General features: G+C 44.7%; 1 protein-coding gene across 2 annotated transcripts in view; it reads left to right on the forward strand.

The window, feature by feature from the left end:
- The window catches only part of JPH3 (junctophilin 3), a 209199-nt gene that overhangs the window by 179637 nt on the left and 10718 nt on the right, over positions 1 to 18844 (forward strand). The window contains exon 4 of one of the 2 annotated variants that reach the window (XM_030204565.1): positions 17677 to 18542. In XM_030204565.1, coding sequence (XP_030060425.1) covers positions 17677 to 18542 — 866 coding nt within the window. The remainder of the gene's footprint in view (positions 1 to 17676; positions 18543 to 18844) is intronic. The other variant, XM_030204566.1, reaches the window with a different exon arrangement.

Below are 18844 nucleotides of genomic sequence, written 5' to 3' on the forward strand. Positions count from 1 at the left end.
CAGTCCCTATTGTAAACCCTACAAGGAAGAGGTTATTCTCTGAGGACAAGCAGTCCAGTTGTATTTTCACAGCTGGGGTGGTGTCATATGATGGAGCCCAGTAAGGATGCTGACTAGTGAGATTTATATAGAACTTTCTAGCAGCATCCCACCACGTATGGGCTGGTGCGTTTCCGCTTGATGCACAAGCACGGGTCCCTCAGTCTTCATTTTCCCGCGGAACAGGGAGAACACGTCATCGTGTTCTCTCAGTGGGTATTTTTCTCTAATTTACAATGCCTTACTATATGGGTATTTTGGTCCCTTTCTTGTGGATTCTGTTCCACAGGAGCAAGCTACGGAGCTTCACAAGTTGGCCAGTAAGCAGCTAGAATGTATTTGTTTGTTTTTGTTTTTTACATTTGTACCCCGCACTTTCCCACTCATGGCAGGCTCAATGCGGCTTACATGGGGCAATGGAGGGTTAAGTGACTTGCCCAGAGTCACAAGGAGCTGCCTGTGCCTGAAGTGGGAATCGAACTCAGTTCCTCAGTTCCCCAGGACCAAAGTCCACCACCTTAACCACTAAGCCACTCCTCCACTCTACAGGAGATATCTGTCCAGGTGCACATATGATTCTTTTGAAATTGTATCCAGACTCTCCGTCATGGGTGTAGGGATGCACAAACTCTCATGGCCGCATGTTTCTGACCTAGAACCAGAGGTTCAGGAGAGGTTGGCAGATGTGCCTTACCAAGGAGACAATTTTTTTGGGGGGGGGGGGGACAAGGTGGAGAAGGTCGCTGACCTCATAAAGAAACATACTGATACCATCCAAACCCTGCCTCTGCAACCTTCAGCTGCAGCCTATTCATCTCAGAGGTTTTCGAGTTGGCCTAGGTGGCGGCCCTACTACTCTCAAAGGCTTAGGTTTACACCACCTTCTTACTGTGCCCAGAACCCCCTGGCCCAGCATTCCCAGCCTCGCCAGTTCTGACCTCAGAAGTCCCAGCCAGCACTCCAGTCAAAGCAAGAGGTGAATTTTTGACTGGCTCTAAGAGAGCATAGTCACATTCACAGTAACCATCCTAGATAGTCTACCAGTAGGGGGGAGGCTGAAATTTTCCAATACAGGTAGCCCCTTGTAACCTCCAACTGGTGGGTTCTTTAAATAGTCCATCTCGGTTACACCCTGCATTGGCATCAAAGACCACCAAATTACCCACCAAGAGCATTGCTCTTGGCACAAGCAGGTACTTGTAGAGGAAATCTCCACCCTTCTACAGACTAATGAGGTCGAATCCGTGCCACCAGAGGAAGAAGGGAAGGGATTCTATTCCAGGTACTTCCTTGTGTCCAAAGAGATTGTGTGTGTTGGGGGGGGGGGGGGGGAGGAATTTCATCTCATCCTACACCTAAGGGCCCTGAACAAATTCCTGGTCAAAGAAAAGTTCAAGATGATTTCCCTGGGCACCCTTCTCCCCATGATTCAGGTAAAAGATTGTCTATGCTCTCTGGACTTAACATAGTAAGTGACAGCAGATAAAGACCTGAATGGTCCATCCAGTCTGCCCAACAGTCATATTCATTATCAATTCAAGATTTAAATCAATAGTGAAGGGATGCCTATACCCACATTTTGATACTTCCCAGTCACAGGAAGTATCTCAGATACCAAATAGGGAAATTAGGGTATTCACCAAGTGTCTAGTGGTAGTTGCAGCGTATTTGCACAGACTGGGAATATATGTGTTTCCCTTTCTGGACGAATGACTGGTCAAGTGCACATCACAGGAGGGAGTGACAGAGTCAATGTGCCTAACTATTCAAGTGTTGGAGTTTCTAGGGTTCGCCATAATCTACCTCAAATCCCACCTTTTCCCGGTCAAGCGATTGGAGTTCATAATTGGCTAGCAGATTGCATCTCCTTTACTTATACCCAAGCTGGGCTGACTCTGGAGGGTCATGTCAAGGCTCATAATGTCAGAGCCATGGCTATGTTAGTAGCTCACTTGTAGTCAGAATCCGTAGAGGAGATTTGCAAAGCTGCAACGTGGTCATCTGTCCACACATTCACATCTCATTGCTGCTTTGAGCAGGATACCCAACGTGATAGGCAATTTGAGCGACAGCCCTGAAGAATTTGTTCAGTGTCTAGCATCCAACTCCACTCCTCTAGGCCCAGTTTTCTTTGGTTCCAGGCTGCACCTTCACAAATAGTATGTTAATAGTTTACGATTAATTGACTTTCAGGCCTCGACATTTCAAGCCCCAGTTTTTGGTGAATCTGGTAGCTATGGATTCCGAGCTGTGAGAATACAACTGGCCTGCTTGTCCTTGGAGACAGCAAAATTACCCACCTTTAGCAGGTGTTCTCCGAGGACAACAGACCAAGTATTCTTACATACCCTCCCACCTCCCCTTGGAGTTGTATTCTTTAGCTATTTTATATGACTGAGGGACCCATGCTTACGTGTCGGGAGAGAAGGCACCAGCGCATGTGCGGTGGGACGCTTGTAGAAAGCTCTAGTCAGCGTCCATACCAGGCTCTGTCGGATAATATCACCCCGGCTGTGAGAATACTTGGTCTGCTGTCCTTGGAGAACACTTGCTACAGGTGAGTAACTTCACTTTACCTGCAAAAATGTCATGGCACCTGGCATACACTGTGAAGCTGCCCAGTGACCCACAAACCCCTGATGCTATCATGCAGGAAGATATTCTGAGGAAAGTGCTATTAAGCCTTTAGTGGGGTGTAAACAATAAATAAATAAATAAAATAAAATGCCTTAAAAAAAAAGTCATCATCTAGAAATGAGTCAATGCTTAAAAGACCTATTAGCAAGAAAAGAAAAGTATGAGGTCTTCCCAAGGTAACTACATGATGTGCCCTGAATGTGGAGCCCTACAGGGCTATACTGGATTTCATGGCAGGATTTTCAAGCTACCCTTCCTGCCGAGTCTGCATTGCCTAGCAGCCTGTCCCAAAGAGCTGGTATGTAGCATGCCAGGTTGCCCAGTCAGTCATCCTGCACTGTCATTACATGGTGTGCAAGGGCTGCCCAGATGCCCCTCCTGCAGGGTCTGAGAATGAAAACAAATTATTTTGTGTCAGAAGCTTGCTGCTCTGTGGCTGTGGCTGCCATGGCTTCATCTGTCCATCACACTAACTGCTGCGTAGGACAGAGGTAATACCAATAAAAAAACCCACAGGGAACAGATAGATGAGGAAACAATTACAAGACCTGTCTACAGTGCCAAAATCCCATCACAGGATCAATGAGCCCCATCTGCTGCCAGGGAGCCTTTATAATTGTCTCTCTCTCTCTGTAAACAAATGAAAACTAGCGTTTTCTTTCCCACCAGGTATTTCTCATCTCATATCACTCTTTCCCATCTCCCTATCCCTCTGTCTCTTTTCTTGCTTGGAACTTGACCCAACTCTCTGTTCCTTTTTGGAGATTTTACCTGGCGCTTGCAATGTTGTGTGTCATCTTAAAGCAGAGAGAGTAGGGAAATGTACCTTCTTCTTTTTTAGGTGTCAGTTTAGATTTTAAGCTCCAAAATACACTCAGATTCTGGAAGCAGGCACTGAAATCCACCAGGCCCATATCTGTCAATACCTTGAAGCCTATTTGAGGGATCCTGGGAGAGGGAACAAGGGAGTACTTATGGCTGTCCATTAAAGCTCACTGGTGTCCACAAACATTGGCATTTTTGGAGGTCAAATACAAGAGAATCTGCCTCTTAATTTTGGGAGAAAATGCGATGTCAGTCTTTTCAGTGTTTTTTTTTCTCTTTACATTTGATGGTAAGGGGCTCCATGGAGTCAGGCAGAGTGGCCCAGTTTCTACTTTCCTGCCACAAGCATGTTTTTCTTTCTGGTCTCAGTGCTGTTGTGACCCATGTTAACCCCAGACCTGAAAGACCATTTGACCAATGTGTGACATCTTTTGAAAAATACCAGTCTTTAACAAGTGCCTCCATTTACCCCTGGATTCTCTATATGACGCTCAATATTGCTTGAGCAAATGTGGGTGTGTGCCCAATTTGCACCTGCAGTTTAATTGAGTAATGAGCCAACTAGCACCAATAAATGGTTGCTAACAGTTATTGACGATAATTGGCAATTATTTGGGTTTATGCACGCGTCTTGCTAAGCGCTATTCTATAAAGATGCACATAAGTACATAAGTAATGCCACACTGGGAAAAGACCAAGGGTCCATCGAGCCCAGCATCCTGTCCACGGCAGCGTCCAATCCAGGCCAAGGGCACCTGGCGAGCTTCCCAAACGTACAAATATTCTATACATGTTATTCCTGGAATTGTGGATTTTTCCCAAGTCCGTTTAGTAGTGGTTTATGGACTTGTCCTTTAGGAAACCGCCCAATCCCTTTTTAAACTCTGCTAAGCTAACCGCCTTCACCACTTTCTCCGGCAACGAATTCCAGAGTTTAATTACGCGTTGGGTGAAGAAACAATTTCTCCAATTTGTTTTAAATTTACTACACTGTAGTTTCATCGCATGCCCCCTAGTCCTAGTATTTTTGGAAAGCGTGAACCGACGCTTCACATCCACCTGTTCCACTCATTATTTTATATATCTCTATCATGTCTCCCCTCAGCCATCTCTTCTCCAAGCTGAAAAGCCCTAACCTCCTTAGTCTTTCTTCATGTAAATCTCAGTGCACAACTGAAAAAGAGGGCATGGCCATGGGAGGTGCATGGGCAGGTCAGGGGTGTTCACTAAAGATGAGCACAGTATTATCGAATTCAGAGGTTTGGCACGAAGATTTACGCCAGGTTTCAGTTGGTGTAAGTTCTCACACCCAAAGTTAGGCGCTATGTGCTATTCTATAAATGGCGCCCAAATCGGAGCGCTGTTTATAGAATAGCGCTCAGAACTAAATTTTTTATAGTGCCCAAACTTGAGCGCCATTTATAGAATCTGGCCCTTAACATTTTTTGTGTATGTGTGTTTACACAACCACAAGCAGCTACTGGCTTTCATTGTGCTGAGCCACCTAGAAACATCCCAGTGAAGACACTGGCCACCATTTCTCACCCTTTCACTTTCTGCTCTACTGCAGTTGGCCTATAACTCTTTCAGATCAACTCCCAGACCTGAACAGTTTGCAAGGTAGCTCTTTAAATTAATTGGTAACCAGTGGTTTCCATCAATACAAGGACTGAGGACCAGGGTTGCCAGGTGGAAAATTTTTTTCCAGCCTAAAGGAGCCCAAAATCCAGCCCAAAACCCGCCCAAACTCAAACCCCGCCCCTGACACCCCCGCCCCCGCGTCATCACCCCCGCCCCCGCCGTCATCAACCCCGCCCCCGCCGTCATCGGCCCCGCCTCCCCCGTCATCGGCCCCGCCTCCCCGTCACTAACCCCGCCTCCCCCGTCACTAACCCCGTCTCCCACGTCACTAACCCCGCCCAGAAACGTCATTAACCCCGCCCACCGCGGCCGAAAAAAGCCGGCGAAAAAACCGCAAAAGCCGGCGAAAAAACCGCCCCGAAGCCAAAAAGGAGCCCAAAAAACCGCAACCCGCCGCGGGCAAAAATTTCCCGCGGCGGGTCGCGGAAAACCGCCCAATTGGGCGGTAAAACCGCCCACCTGGCAACACTGCTGAGGACTCCAGGACAGTGGCATACCGAGGGTGGGGCGGTGGGGACGGTCCACCCCGGGTGCACGCCGCTGGAGGAGTGCAGAAAGCAGCTGCGCGGCTATCGGCTCCGCTGGTTCCCTGCTCCCTCTGCCCCGAACCTTCCGAACCGACAGCCGTGCGGCTGCTCCCAGCAGGTAAGAATGCACCCGGGGGGGGGGGGGCTTGGGTAATATGCCGACGACCCTCTCCACCCCCCCTCCTGCCATCACCTGCCTTTGCTGGCGGGGGACCCCAACCCCTGCCAGCCAAGGTCCTCTTCTTCCCACAAAAGGCTTCCTTCTGTTTCTGACGTTCTGCACATACAACGTGCAGGACGTCAGAAACAGAAGGAAGCCTTGCGCAGGAAGAAGAGGACCTCGGCTGGCGGGGGTTGGGGTCCCAGGCCCCCCTGGCCTCACGTAGATAGCCACTGCTGCACGTGTAACTGTATGTGCCATTTATAGAATTAGGTTTCCTCAGTCCACAGCACCAAAAGATTAAGGGGTTGATGCTTAATGCCAGGTTTGCGCATATGTTATACAGCACTAAATGCTCAGACGGCTCGAGCGCTGATATTAACGTGCGCGCTAAAGATGGCTGCAAATTGTATTTAATTAGGGCTGCATTTCCTTTTTTTTTTTTAAACAATCTTTATTAAATATTTTAGTAAATAAAAATGCAAATATCCCCTCCCTTCCACCCCCATGTTGTCAAGTATCTCTCCAGGCTACATCCAAGCTGCTATCTCAAGTTATATTAGAGTCCAATATCAATCCACACACCAGGCTTTATATATGTCCCAGATTTTATGGAATTGCATTATTCGACCCTGGTGAATTGCTGTCAGCTGGGACATCTGATAGACATAATACAGTCATCTTAAGCCTTGAACAAGCAAGTTGCTAGCTTATATATCTCAACTTTAAAGGGCTGCATTTCAATTAAAATTTTAATGGTGCAATTTAAGGTATGCTATTTGTTTATTTTTGCTCTCACTGCAGTTCCTTATGACTCTGGGCAAGTCACTTAACCCTCCATTGCCCAGAGTCACAAAGAGCTGCAGTGGAAGCAAAAATAAATAAATAACAGAACTTTTTTTTATCATGCAATTAATTGCAATTACAAATTTTAATCAAAATGCAGCCCTAAAAAAGTAATAAAAATCATTAGAAATACAAACTGAAAAATTATATATTTAAGGGCCTCTTTTACTAAACTGCGTTACCGATTCCCAGCACGGCAAATGAGAGGAAACCCATTCAATTCCTATGGGCTTCCTCTTAATTCCTGCACGGGAATTGCTAGTATGGCTTAGTAAAAGAAGCTGTAAAAAATCTAAATCGACATGCAGAATAGCTATAGAAAGCCTTATAGTTTTCAGAGCCTACTGCAGAAAAGCAAACCTAATTTAAATGGATTTACATAGATGTTAATGAGGTCAGTAAGTATTCCTTCCCAATGCACAAATGAAAGCACTGCAATGCACAGAAGGAAATAATGGTCCATAATGCTGAAAAGTTTACCTCCAGGTCAGGGGCAACGTAGAAGATTTTCAGGAGAAGATTTCTGATCAGTTCCTCACATTAAACTGTGAATTTTGTCTTCTTTTGCAAGCAGAAGGGAGCCCATGCAGCTTTTAACGCTGATATTGAGAAACAAATGTGTACGAGTCTCAGCACAACCAAAAATAAAAGCACATATGGGCGCATTTTTTCTGTGCTTAAATATGAACCTTTTTAAGTGCAAAATGTTTGAAAGGCTCATATTGAAAAGCATAGAAGAATAGCCCCAATGTGTGTTTGTACTTCCAGTTTTGTCTGGACCTGCACACAAGAGTCACGCTTGCTGCAAAACCCTCGTGTGCATGTGTCAGGCACGTTCTTCGGTTTGTTAGTGCAAATTAATTACGCATATTATTTGCATATCATTTCCTTTGAGCATTGCTTAGTTATTTTTCTGCGCTATTGATGCAGTATGACGTTTTGCATTGTTGGCTTTAGCGCCCGGCTTTGAGCATTGGCTGTGATTGGTAAGAAGCACCTCAGGGGATAAGCTCTAAAGAGTAAACCATCCTGCGCTTATACCTTCCCATAGTGCTGCTGCACCTTATGGCTATATATCTCTGCAAACCGCTGTGCCACAGTTAATGGGGAAAAAAACTGTTTTGAGGCTAGTCCTGGGATCTGGAAGGCACCCTGCACTGTCTGTTCATCAGCTGATGCTTACCATCTGCTCACTCAGATGAAGGGGAAGCTACCCAGCACTCCTTTGTTTTTGTTTTTTTTCTGGGTCCTCAAGCACCTCAGGTTGGAAGAAAGAAGATGAGATGCAGCAAATTATACATTGGGAACAGCTGGCAAACTAAATCTGATGTTTCCTGCACATTTATTTTTAAATAATGATCAGAAATGTGAACTGGTCCTTTGTGTTGTCTTAGTAATGGCAATTAGGTGCCTTTCCAGGGTGTTGGGTAGAGTAAAAATTATGAGAAATTGTTTGATGATCAAATTAATAAGTCTGTAGCTGGGAACAATTATGCAGCCGCAGCCCACAGTGTTAAGAGAATAGAGAACTCCTGCCTTTCTCTGCCTTATAATTCTTAGTTGTTTAGTACCAGTTGCAATAAATGGCACGTATTCCATTCTTTATAAATCACACTCGCATCATGTTCAGCCTCCTCTTACAAAACAGAAGCTACAAGCAGAGTCCAACTGCAAGAATATCTTTGCATCCCTTATCAAACATATTTTTTGCAAATAAGCCATCGTGATGACAAGAGGCAGCGATGCAATGTGAACAGCACCATCCTTTCAGCTCCCACTGAATCTTGGATCCACGCCTGCTTATTGGTGCGTGGGAAGAAGCACAACCTGCTTCACATAATACTCTCAGACTTGTTCATATAATTGTAAAGCATTCCTTAACATATGAGCGTGCATTAGGAGCTTCTGTTAGTTGGGTGAAGGACACTTGAGTTTGACAAAACTTATTTGACGTTGCTTTTCCACCTGCTACCTCTATCATTAGCCTCTCTTCCACTTGATGTTTACTGTATGGATACCATATATTCAATCCGGCACTTTCTGTACTGCAGAACGCAAGGCCTGGATGATAATATAACACCAGACCTTTAAGAGAAAAATTACATTGGCTTCCATTAAAAGAACGCATTGCATTCAAGGTTTGTACCGTTCATAGGATCATACACGGTGAAGCTCCGGGATATATGTCAGACCTCATAGACCTACCAACCAGGAACTCTACTAGCTCATCTCGTACGTTCCTGAATCTACACTATCCCAACAGTAAAGGACTGAAATATAAACAAACGTATGCATCTAGTTTCTCCTACATAGGCACACAAATCTGGAATGAACTACCAAAAACCATAAAAACAACCCATGACATAATTAATTTCCGTAAATTACTGAAGACCAATTTATTCAAGAAAGCTTACCATAATAATGCACCCTGATTATCAATTAACAAGATGTACAATGGACTTTCACAATATTAACGAGAGCCTTGAATCAAATAGATTGAAAATTCTGCAGGAAACAAAACACTCCTTGGAATCACTGTGGATTGAAATTCCATGTGCAAAGGGGAAAAGGATAGTGATAGGAGTGTACTACCGTCCGCCTGGCCAGGACGAACAGACGGATGCGGAAATGTTAAAGGAAATCAGGGACGCAAACAAACTGGGCAACACAATAATAATGGGGGATTTCAATTACCCGCATATAGACTGGGTTAATGTAACATCTGTACACGCAAGGGACATAAGATTTCTTGATGAAATCAAGGACAGCTTCATGGAACAGCTAGTTCAGGAGCCGACAAGAGAAGGAAAAATACTAGACTTAGTCCTTAGTGGTGCTCATGATCTAGTGCAGGGGGTAACGATACGAGGGCCGCTTGATAACAGTGATCATAATATGATCGGTTTTGATATTGGCATTGAAGGAAGTGAAACTAGGAAATCAAGTACGCTAGCGTTTAACTATAGAAAAGGTGATTACGACAAAATGAGAAAAATGGTGAAAAAAAGACTGAAAGGAGCAGCTCGCAGAGTAAAAAACTTGCATCAGGCGTGGATGCTGTTTAAAAACACCATCCTGGAGGTTCAGGACAAATATATTCCACGTATTAGAAAAAAGGGAAAAAAGACTAAACGTCAGCCGGCGTGGCTAAACAGTAAGATAAAGGAAATCATTAGAGCCAAAAAACAATCCTTCAGAAAGTGGAGAAGAGAACCAACTGAAAGTAATAGGATAGATCATAAGGAATGCCAAGCCAAATGCAAAGCGGAGATAAGGAGGGCAAAAAAGGACTTTGAGAAGAAATTAGCGTTGGAAGCAAAAATACATAGTAAAAATTTTTTTAGATACATTAAAAGCAGGAAACCGGCCAAAGAGTCGGTTGGGCCGCTGGACGAAAATGGTGTTAAAGGGGCGATCAAGGAGGACAAAGCCGTAGCGGAGAAATTAAATGAATTCTTTGCTTCGGTCTTCACCGAGGAGGATTTGGGGGGGACACCGGTGCCGGAAAGAATATTTGAAGCGGGGGAGTCGGAGAAACTAAACAAATTCTCTGTAACCTTGGAGGATGTAATGGGTCAGTTCAGCAAGCTGAAGAGTAGTAAATCACCGGGACCTGTGGTATTCATCCCAGAGTATTAATAGAACTAAAAAATGAACTTGCGGAGCTACTGTTAGAAATATGCAATCTGTCCCTAAAATCGAGTGTAGTACCGGAAGACTGGAGGGTAGCCAATGTTACTCCGATTTTTAAGAAGGGTTCCAGAGGAGATCCGGGAAATTATAGACCGGTGAGTCTGACGTCGGTGCCGGGCAAGATGGTGGAGGCTATTATTAAGAATAAAATTGCAGAGCATATACAAAAACATGGACTGATGAGACAAAGTCAGCACGGATTTAGTGAAGGGAAGTCTTGCCTCACCAATCTAATGCATTTTTTTGAGGGGGTAAGCAAACATGTGGACAATGGGGAGCCGGTTGATATTGTATATCTGGATTTTCAGAAGGCGTTTGACAAAGTGCCGCACGAAAGACTCCTGAAGAAATTGCAGAGTCATGGAATCGGAGGTAGGGTATTATTATGGATTAAGAACTGGTTGAAAGATAGGAAGCAGAGAGTAGGATTGCGTGGCCAGTATTCTCAGTGGAGGAGGGTAGTTAGTGGGGTCCCGCAGGGGTCTGTGCTGGGTCCGTTGCTTTTTAATGTATTTATAAATGACCTAGAGATGGGAATAACTAGTGAGGTAATTAAATTCGCCGATGACACAAAATTATTCAGGGTCGTCAAGTCGCAGGAGGAATGTGAACGATTACAGGAGGACCTTGCGAGACTGGGAGAATGGGCGTGCAAGTGGCAGATGAAGTTCAATGTTGACAAGTGCAAAGTGATGCATGTGGGTAAGAGGAACCCGAATTATAGCTACGTCTTGCAAGGTTCCGCGTTAGGAGTTACGGATCAAGAAAGGGATCTGGGTGTCGTCGTCGATGATACGCTGAAACCTTCTGCTCAGTGTGCTGCTGCGGCTAGGAAAGCGAATAGAATGTTGGGTGTTATTAGGAAGGGTATGGAGTCCAGGTGTGCGGATGTTATAATGCCGTTGTATCGCTCCATGGTGCGACCGCACCTGGAGTATTGTGTTCAGTACTGGTCTCCGTATCTCAAAAAAGATATAGTAGAATTGGAAAAGGTACAGCGAAGGGCGACGAAAATGATAGTGGGGATGGGACGACTTTCCTATGAAGAGAGGCTGAGAAGGCTAGGGCTTTTCAGCTTGGAGAAGAGACGGCTGAGGGGAGATATGATAGAAGTGTATAAAATAATGAGTGGAATGGATCGGGTGGATGTGAAGCGACTGTTCACGCTATCCAAAAATACTAGGACTAGAGGGCATGAGTTGAAGCTACAGTGTGGTAAATTTAAAACGAATCGGAGAAAATGTTTCTTCACCCAACGTGTAATTAGACTCTGGAATTCGTTGCCGGAGAACGTGGTACGGGCGGTTAGCTTGACGGAGTTTAAAAAGGGGTTAGATAGATTCCTAAAGGACAAGTCCATAGACCGCTATTAAATGGACTTGGAAAAATTCCGCATTTTTAGGTATAACTTGTCTGGAATGTTTTTACGTTTGGGGAGCGTGCCAGGTGCCCTTGACCTGGATTGGCCACTGTCGGTGACAGGATGCTGGGCTAGATGGACCTTTGGTCTTTCCCAGTATGGCACTACTTATGTACTTATGTAATATTTAATTCTTTATTTCCTAATCGCTCGTACTAATTTTGAAGTTTAATATTCATGATTGTTCAAGCTAAGTTATCACAATTTTATTATAAGTTGAACTTTCCTAACTGAATACCTACTCCATTCTGTCTCCTCTACCTTAACTATGTATTTCTTTTTTCCAGAACTGGTAATCACCACTACGGAATTATGTAAGCCACATTGAGCCTGCAAATAGGTGGGGAAATGTGGGATACAAATGTTATAAATAAATAAATAAATAAATAATATTCATATGTAACAGAGACCTTGGTCCCGTCACCTCTCCTTTTCCCAAGCTCATTAGTACATAAGTACATATAAGTACATAAGTAATGCCACACTGGGAAAAGACCAAAGGTCCATCGAGCCCAGCATCCTGTCCACGACAGCGGCCAATCCAGGCCAAGGGCACCTGGTGAGCTTCCCAAACGTACAAACATTCTATACTATCAAGCCATTGTGACATCACTAATGAGGTTGGCTCTTATTGGTGGAATGAGCCACTATGACATCACAATAGGTTAAATCACTGCTCTATGTAATAAAAGTGAGCCAAGTAGAGGACATAAGTACATAAGTAATGCCACACTGGGAAAAGACCAAGGGTCCATCGAGCCCAGCATCCTATCCACGACAGCGGCCAATCCAGGCCAAGGGCACCTGGTGAGCTTCCCAAACGTACAAACATTCTATACAATCAAGCCATTGTGACATCACTAATGAGGTTGGCTCTTATTGGTGGAATGAGCCACTATGACATCACAATAGGTTAAATCACTGCTCTATGTAATAAAGTGAGCCAAGTAGAGGACATAAGTACATAAGTAATGCCACACTGGGAAAAGACCAAAGGTCCATCGAGCCCAGCATCCTGTCCACGACAGCGGCCAATCCAGGCCAAGGGCACCTGGCAAGCTTCCCAAACGTACAAACATTCTATACATGTTATTCCTGGAATTGTGGATTTTTTCCAAGTCCAATTAGTAGTGGTTTATGGACTTGTCCTTTAGGAAACCATCTAACCAAGACATCTCTCAGAATACATCTTATTGCTAATTCACAGATGTAAACTATGTGTAATACCTTTGTGGGGTAAAAGGGGCACTCAGGGAAGACAAAACCATAGCGGAGATATTAAATGAATTCTTTGCTTCAGTCTTCATCGTTGGAAGATTTTAGAGAGATACCAGTGCCAGAAATGGTATTCAAAGCTGACGAGTCAGAGAAACTGAATCAAATCTCTGTAAACCTGGAAGATGTAATAGGGCAATTTGACAAATTGAAGAGTAGCAAATTGCTTGGACTGGATGGTATTCATCCCAGAATACTGAGAGAATTGAAAAATGAACTTGCAGAACTATGGTTAGTAATATGTAATTTATGTTTAAAATCAGGCATGGTTCTGGAATATTGGAGGGTGGCCAATGTAACGCTGATTTTTAAAAAAGGTTCCAGAGGTGATCCGGGAAATTATAGACCAGTGAGTCTGACGTCGGTGCCGGACAAAATAGTAGAGACTATTATAAAGAACAAAATTACAGAGCATATTCAAAGGCATGGATTAATGAGGCAAAGTCAACATGGATTTAGTGAAGGGACACCTTGCCTCACCAATCTACTACACTTCTTTGAAGGGGTGAACAAACATGTGGATAAAGGTGAGCCAGTTGATATTGTGTATCTGGATTTTCAGAAGGCGTTTGACAAAGTACCTCATGAAAGACTCCAAAGGAAATTGGAGAGTCATGGGATAGGAGGTAGTGTTCTATTGTGGATTAAAAACTGATTAAAAGATAGAAAACAGAGAGTAGGGTTAAATGGTCAGTATTCTTAATGGAGAAGGGTAGTTAGTGGGGTTCCCCAGGTTTCTGTGCTGGGACTGCTGCTTTTTAACATATTTATAAATGATCCAGAGATGGAAATAACTAGTGAGGTAATTACATTTGCTGACAACACAGTTATTCAAAGTTGCTAATTCGCAAGAGGATTGTGAAAAATTACAAGAGGACCTTACGAGACTGGGAGACTGAGCATCCAAATGGCAGATGAAGTTTAATGTGAGCAAGTGCAAAGTGATGCATGTGGGAAAGAGGAACCCGAATTATAGCTACATGATGTAAGGTTCCACTTTAGGAGTCACTGACCAGGAAGGGATCTAGGTGACATCGTTGATGATACATTGAAACCCTCTGCTCAATGTGCTGCTGTGGCTAAGAAAGCAAATAGAATGTTAGGTATTATTAGGAAAGGAATGGAAAAAAATAAGAACATTATAATGCCTTCGTATCGCTCCATGATGCAACTGCACCTCGAATATTGTGTTCAATTCTGCTCACCGCATCTCAAAAAAGATATAGTGGAATTAGAAAAGGTGCAGAGAAGGGCGACACAAATGATAAAGGGGATGGGACGACTTCCCTATGAGGAAAGGCTAAAGCGGCTAGGGCTCTTCAGCTTGGAGAAAAGGCGGCTGAGGGGAGATATGATAGAGGTCTATAAAATAATGAGTGGAGTGGAATGGGTAGACGTGAATCGCTTATTTACTCTTTCCAAAAATACTAGGACTAGGGGGCACATCATAAAGGTATAAAGTAGTAAATTTAAAACAAATTGGAGAAAATATTTCTTCACTCAACGTGTAATTAAACTCTGGAATTTATTGCCAAAGAATGTAGTAAAAGCAGCTAGCTAGCGGGGTTTAATAAAGGCTTGGCTAATTTCCCAAAAGAAAAGTCTATAAACCATTATTAAGATCAACTTGGAGAAAATCCACTGCTTATTTCTAGGATAAGCAGCATAAAATGTATTGTACTGTTTGGGGATCTTGCCGGGTATTTGTGACCTGGATTGGCCACTGTTGGAAACAGGATGCTGGGCTTGATGGACCTTCAGTCTGTCCCGGTATGGCAACACTTATGTTTTTGTGGAGTATAGTGTTATGATGGGCAGAAAATAGTTCCAAACAGAAGGCAAATTGCTCCACTTGAGGAAAAAGCACAAAGCTTGAAACAGTAGAGCAAAAGAAAGACCCTCTCACAGATGGTGTCCAAAAAAGGTCTTCATTAAAAAGTTCTTCCAAAACATAAAGGGAGACCCGACACGACTTGTGTTTCGGCCTAAACAGCCTGCATCGGGGGTCTAGGAAACTTTCATGCATTACATATTCCTAGATTAATCGTCGAACGGCAAAATCTCCACACAAAGGTTCCTCCAAAAGATAAAAATGCTCAAAACCAAAATACAGTGAAATAAGCTGTATCTACGCATTGAAAGGACCCAAAAAAACCTTGTCCAGTTCAACCAAAGTGGGTAGCCTGACCCGGTTTGCGACCTCATAGCTTAAAAGACATTAAGCCGTTAGTTACAAATATGTGCATAGGACTCACAGAACATGTGAGTTAGTGGAGGGAAGCCAAACACCCAGGAAGATGGGCTCTAATGTCATCAACTGCCTGTCTCGATAGCCAAGACCACTCTCAGACAGTCCACTCAAAAACATGTTCTATGAAAAAGTGCCCTGGTCTTGAGACTCAGAGGAGAGACATGAGGCTGAAAGATTTGTAGTGAGAGATTGGTTCCCAGTCTGCATGACACAGTCCTAAGGAGTGATTTCCTCCTTGAGATGCAAGGGACGGTACAATAGGAGATGTGTGAAAGGGACCTGCTGCCAACCTGTATCTTGCATTGCCATAATCTCTGCCCTCGATATCATGTAGGTGTCATAGCTTGGGCCTATATCAAATAGCATCATTATTCACATCAGATGAAAGGTATTAATCTGCAAATGAACTTTTTCCGCAGATGCAAAGGCGGTAGAACGAGAGGGCATGAAATGAGATTGGGGTAGACTCAAGAAAAATGTCAAGAAGTTTTTTTTCACGGAGAGAGTAGTGGATGCTTGGAATGCCCTCCTGCAGGAGGTGATGAAAACGGTAACGGAATTCAAACATGCGTGGGATAAACATAGAGGAATCCTGTTCAGAAGAAATGGATCCTCAGGAGCTTAGCCGAGATTGGGTGGCAAGAGCCGGTAGTGGGAGGCGGGGATAGTGCTGGGCAGACTTATACGGTCTGTGCCAGAGCCGGTGGTGGGAGGCGGGGCTGGTGGTTGGGGGGGCGGGGATAGTGCTGGGCAGACTTATATGGTCTGTGCCCTGAAAAAAGACAGGTACAAATCAAGGTAAGGTATACACAAAAAGTGGCACATGTGGGTTGTCAAGTTGGGCGGACTGGATGGACCGTGCGGGTCTTTTTCTGCCGTCATCTACTATGTTACTATCCTGCTTATAATCGAACGAGAAAAACGCCCAAGTTCCGACCTAAATCGGGAGATGGGCGTTTTTCTCACAAAAACAAATAAAGCGGTATAATCGAAAGCCGAACTTTGGACGCTTTCAACTGCACTCCGTCGCGGATGCGGACAAAGTTGACGGGGGCGTGTCGGAGGCGTGGTGAAGGCGGAACTGGGGCGTGGTTATCACCCGAACAGAGATGGGTGCCTTTCGCCGATAATGGATACGTTTGTAGCTAGAATTTAGGGCACTTTTCCTGGACCCTGTTTTTTCACGAATAAGGCCCCAAAAAGTGCCCTAAATGACCAGATGACCCCCAGAGGGAGTCGGGGATGACCTCCCCTGACTCCCCCAGTGGTCACTAACCCCCTCCCACCACAAAAAAATGATGTTTCACAACTTTTTACTTTCACCCTCAAATGTCATACCCTCCTCCCAAGCAGCAGTATGCAGGTCCCTGGAGCAGTTGTTAGGGGGTGCAGTGGACGTCAGGCAGGTGGACCCAGGCCCATCCCCCCCCTACCTGTTACAATTGTGCTGCTTAATGCTTAGTCGTCCAACCCCCCCAAACTCACTGTACCCACATGTAGGTGCCCCCCTTCACCTCTTAGGGCTATAGTAATGGTGTAGACTTGTGGGCAGTAGGTTTTGAGGGGGATTTGGGGGGCTCAACACCCAAGGGAAGGGTGCTATGCACCTGGGAGCTCTTTGACCTTTTTTTTTGTTTTTGTAAAAGTGCCCCCTAGGGTGCCCGGTTGGTGTCCTGGCATGTGAGGGGGACCAGTGCAATACGAATCCTGGCCCCTCCCACGAACAAATGCCTTGGAGTTATTCGTTTTTGAGCTGGGCGATTTCATTTTCCATTATCGGTGAAAAGCAAAAACGCCCAGCTCACACCTTGGCGAATAAAACATGGGCGTCTATTTTTTTTGGAACATACGGTTCACTCCACCCCTTCACGGACCCGTTCTCGGAGATAAACGCCCATGGAGATAGGCGTTTCTGGTCGATTATGCCCCTCTATGTTACATCAGATAGCATCTACCTTCCTGTTACATTTGCTCTGTATTAATAGGTTACAACAAATGTGCATGGGGAAACTCCATCACTATAGTTCTGTGGGATAGTCTCTGGCCATTCTAGACCATACAAAATAAGAGATTAGCACATGTTTTGATTGGCTGCACATCCCCTTGTTCCCCATCCTTAGTACTTGATTCACTATCCTCCATCCTTCTCCCCTTTCCCCCCGTAGTCATTATAGCTCTGACTAATTCATTCTCAGAATACGTTACTCGGATAACAAAATTGTGCAGCATGTTTGTAATGAGATTGACCTGTGGTTGCATTGCTGTCAGTCCTGCTCCCGGTCCTGTTTCCTCTGTGTGCTGATTATCCAGGAAACACCAGCAAATCTGTCTCTACATTTTCTCCTGTTTTCTTTCTTTCCAGGGCTTGAATGTCAGAGGCCAAAGCGTCAGAATTCAAGTGACAATATTGAAGTCATCTCAGTGGGCACGCCGCTCCAACAAAGCCCAGAATTGTACAGGAAAGGAACAACCCCTTCAGATCTGACTCCTGATGAAAGCCCTCTGCAAAGCCTCCCAGCTAGCCCCCCGTCTACGCCTCTGCCTTCTAAACTTGTCCCCAAGGCCAGAAACAGGAGTGCCCACTTCTCAAGGCAGGTTTCTGTGGATGAGGAAAGAAGTGGGGACATCCAAGTGCTTCTGGAAGGAAGAGGAGGGGATTATGTGAGAAGTTTACAGAGCAGTCAGTCTGGGCCCTGCTCAATCCCTGAAGATCTCAGGGGGCGGATCTCTAGCCACAAGCACGTGGTCTCCAACCACAAACCTAGGGAGAGGTGGACAGATTCTCCAACTAGGATTTCATGGACTTCCCATCGATCTCATAATTACAATTCAGGCAGCACTAAGCTGCTAGAATTGGATGAGGAGAAACTGAGCAATTATGAGATGGAAATGAAGCCCCTGAAGCGAATGGATTCTTATATGCAAGAGATACACCCCCAAAAGAGACAGTATAGCAAAGCCAGCCCCAGGAGCATGAGGGAAGAGTTGCACACAGAAGATTGTGGTTATGGTGTTCAGAGGCTGAGGGCTAAATCCCAGGGGAAAGAAAACTTTAGGCCAGCTTCCTTGGCTGAGCCTACAGTGCAAAAACTGGAAACTCTGATGTTTGGGGACAAAGCAGAACCACGGCTTCTGAGGCGAGATTTAACCCTCTCCCCTCCGCAGAAATCCTTACCCCTTGCACTAGAAACCGATGAGGAAACCACCACTGAAAGCAGATCTAATGCAGTAAGTACAAACTTTATACAGACCTTGTTATGCTTTCTGAGACCCAGATCAAAGCTTTGGACTAGCTTTTGAAAGAGCTAATCTGCAAGGCGGCTGCGCAATGTCTAAGCGCCCTAGCTGTGAATTTTAGTGGCACTATAGGAGCAATTCTGTAACCTAGGCACTAACATCTACATGTGTCTTTACACATGTAAATGTTTAGCACACTGTCATATACATGCCTGTGTGCACACTTAAGTATGTATATGCTAGTTTGTACGTGAAGGGGGCATACACAGGGGTGGAGCATGGCAGTGGTGTAG

This window comes from Microcaecilia unicolor, chromosome 5, assembly GCF_901765095.1.
Source record: "Microcaecilia unicolor chromosome 5, aMicUni1.1, whole genome shotgun sequence".
Taxonomy (NCBI): domain Eukaryota; kingdom Metazoa; phylum Chordata; class Amphibia; order Gymnophiona; family Siphonopidae; genus Microcaecilia; species Microcaecilia unicolor.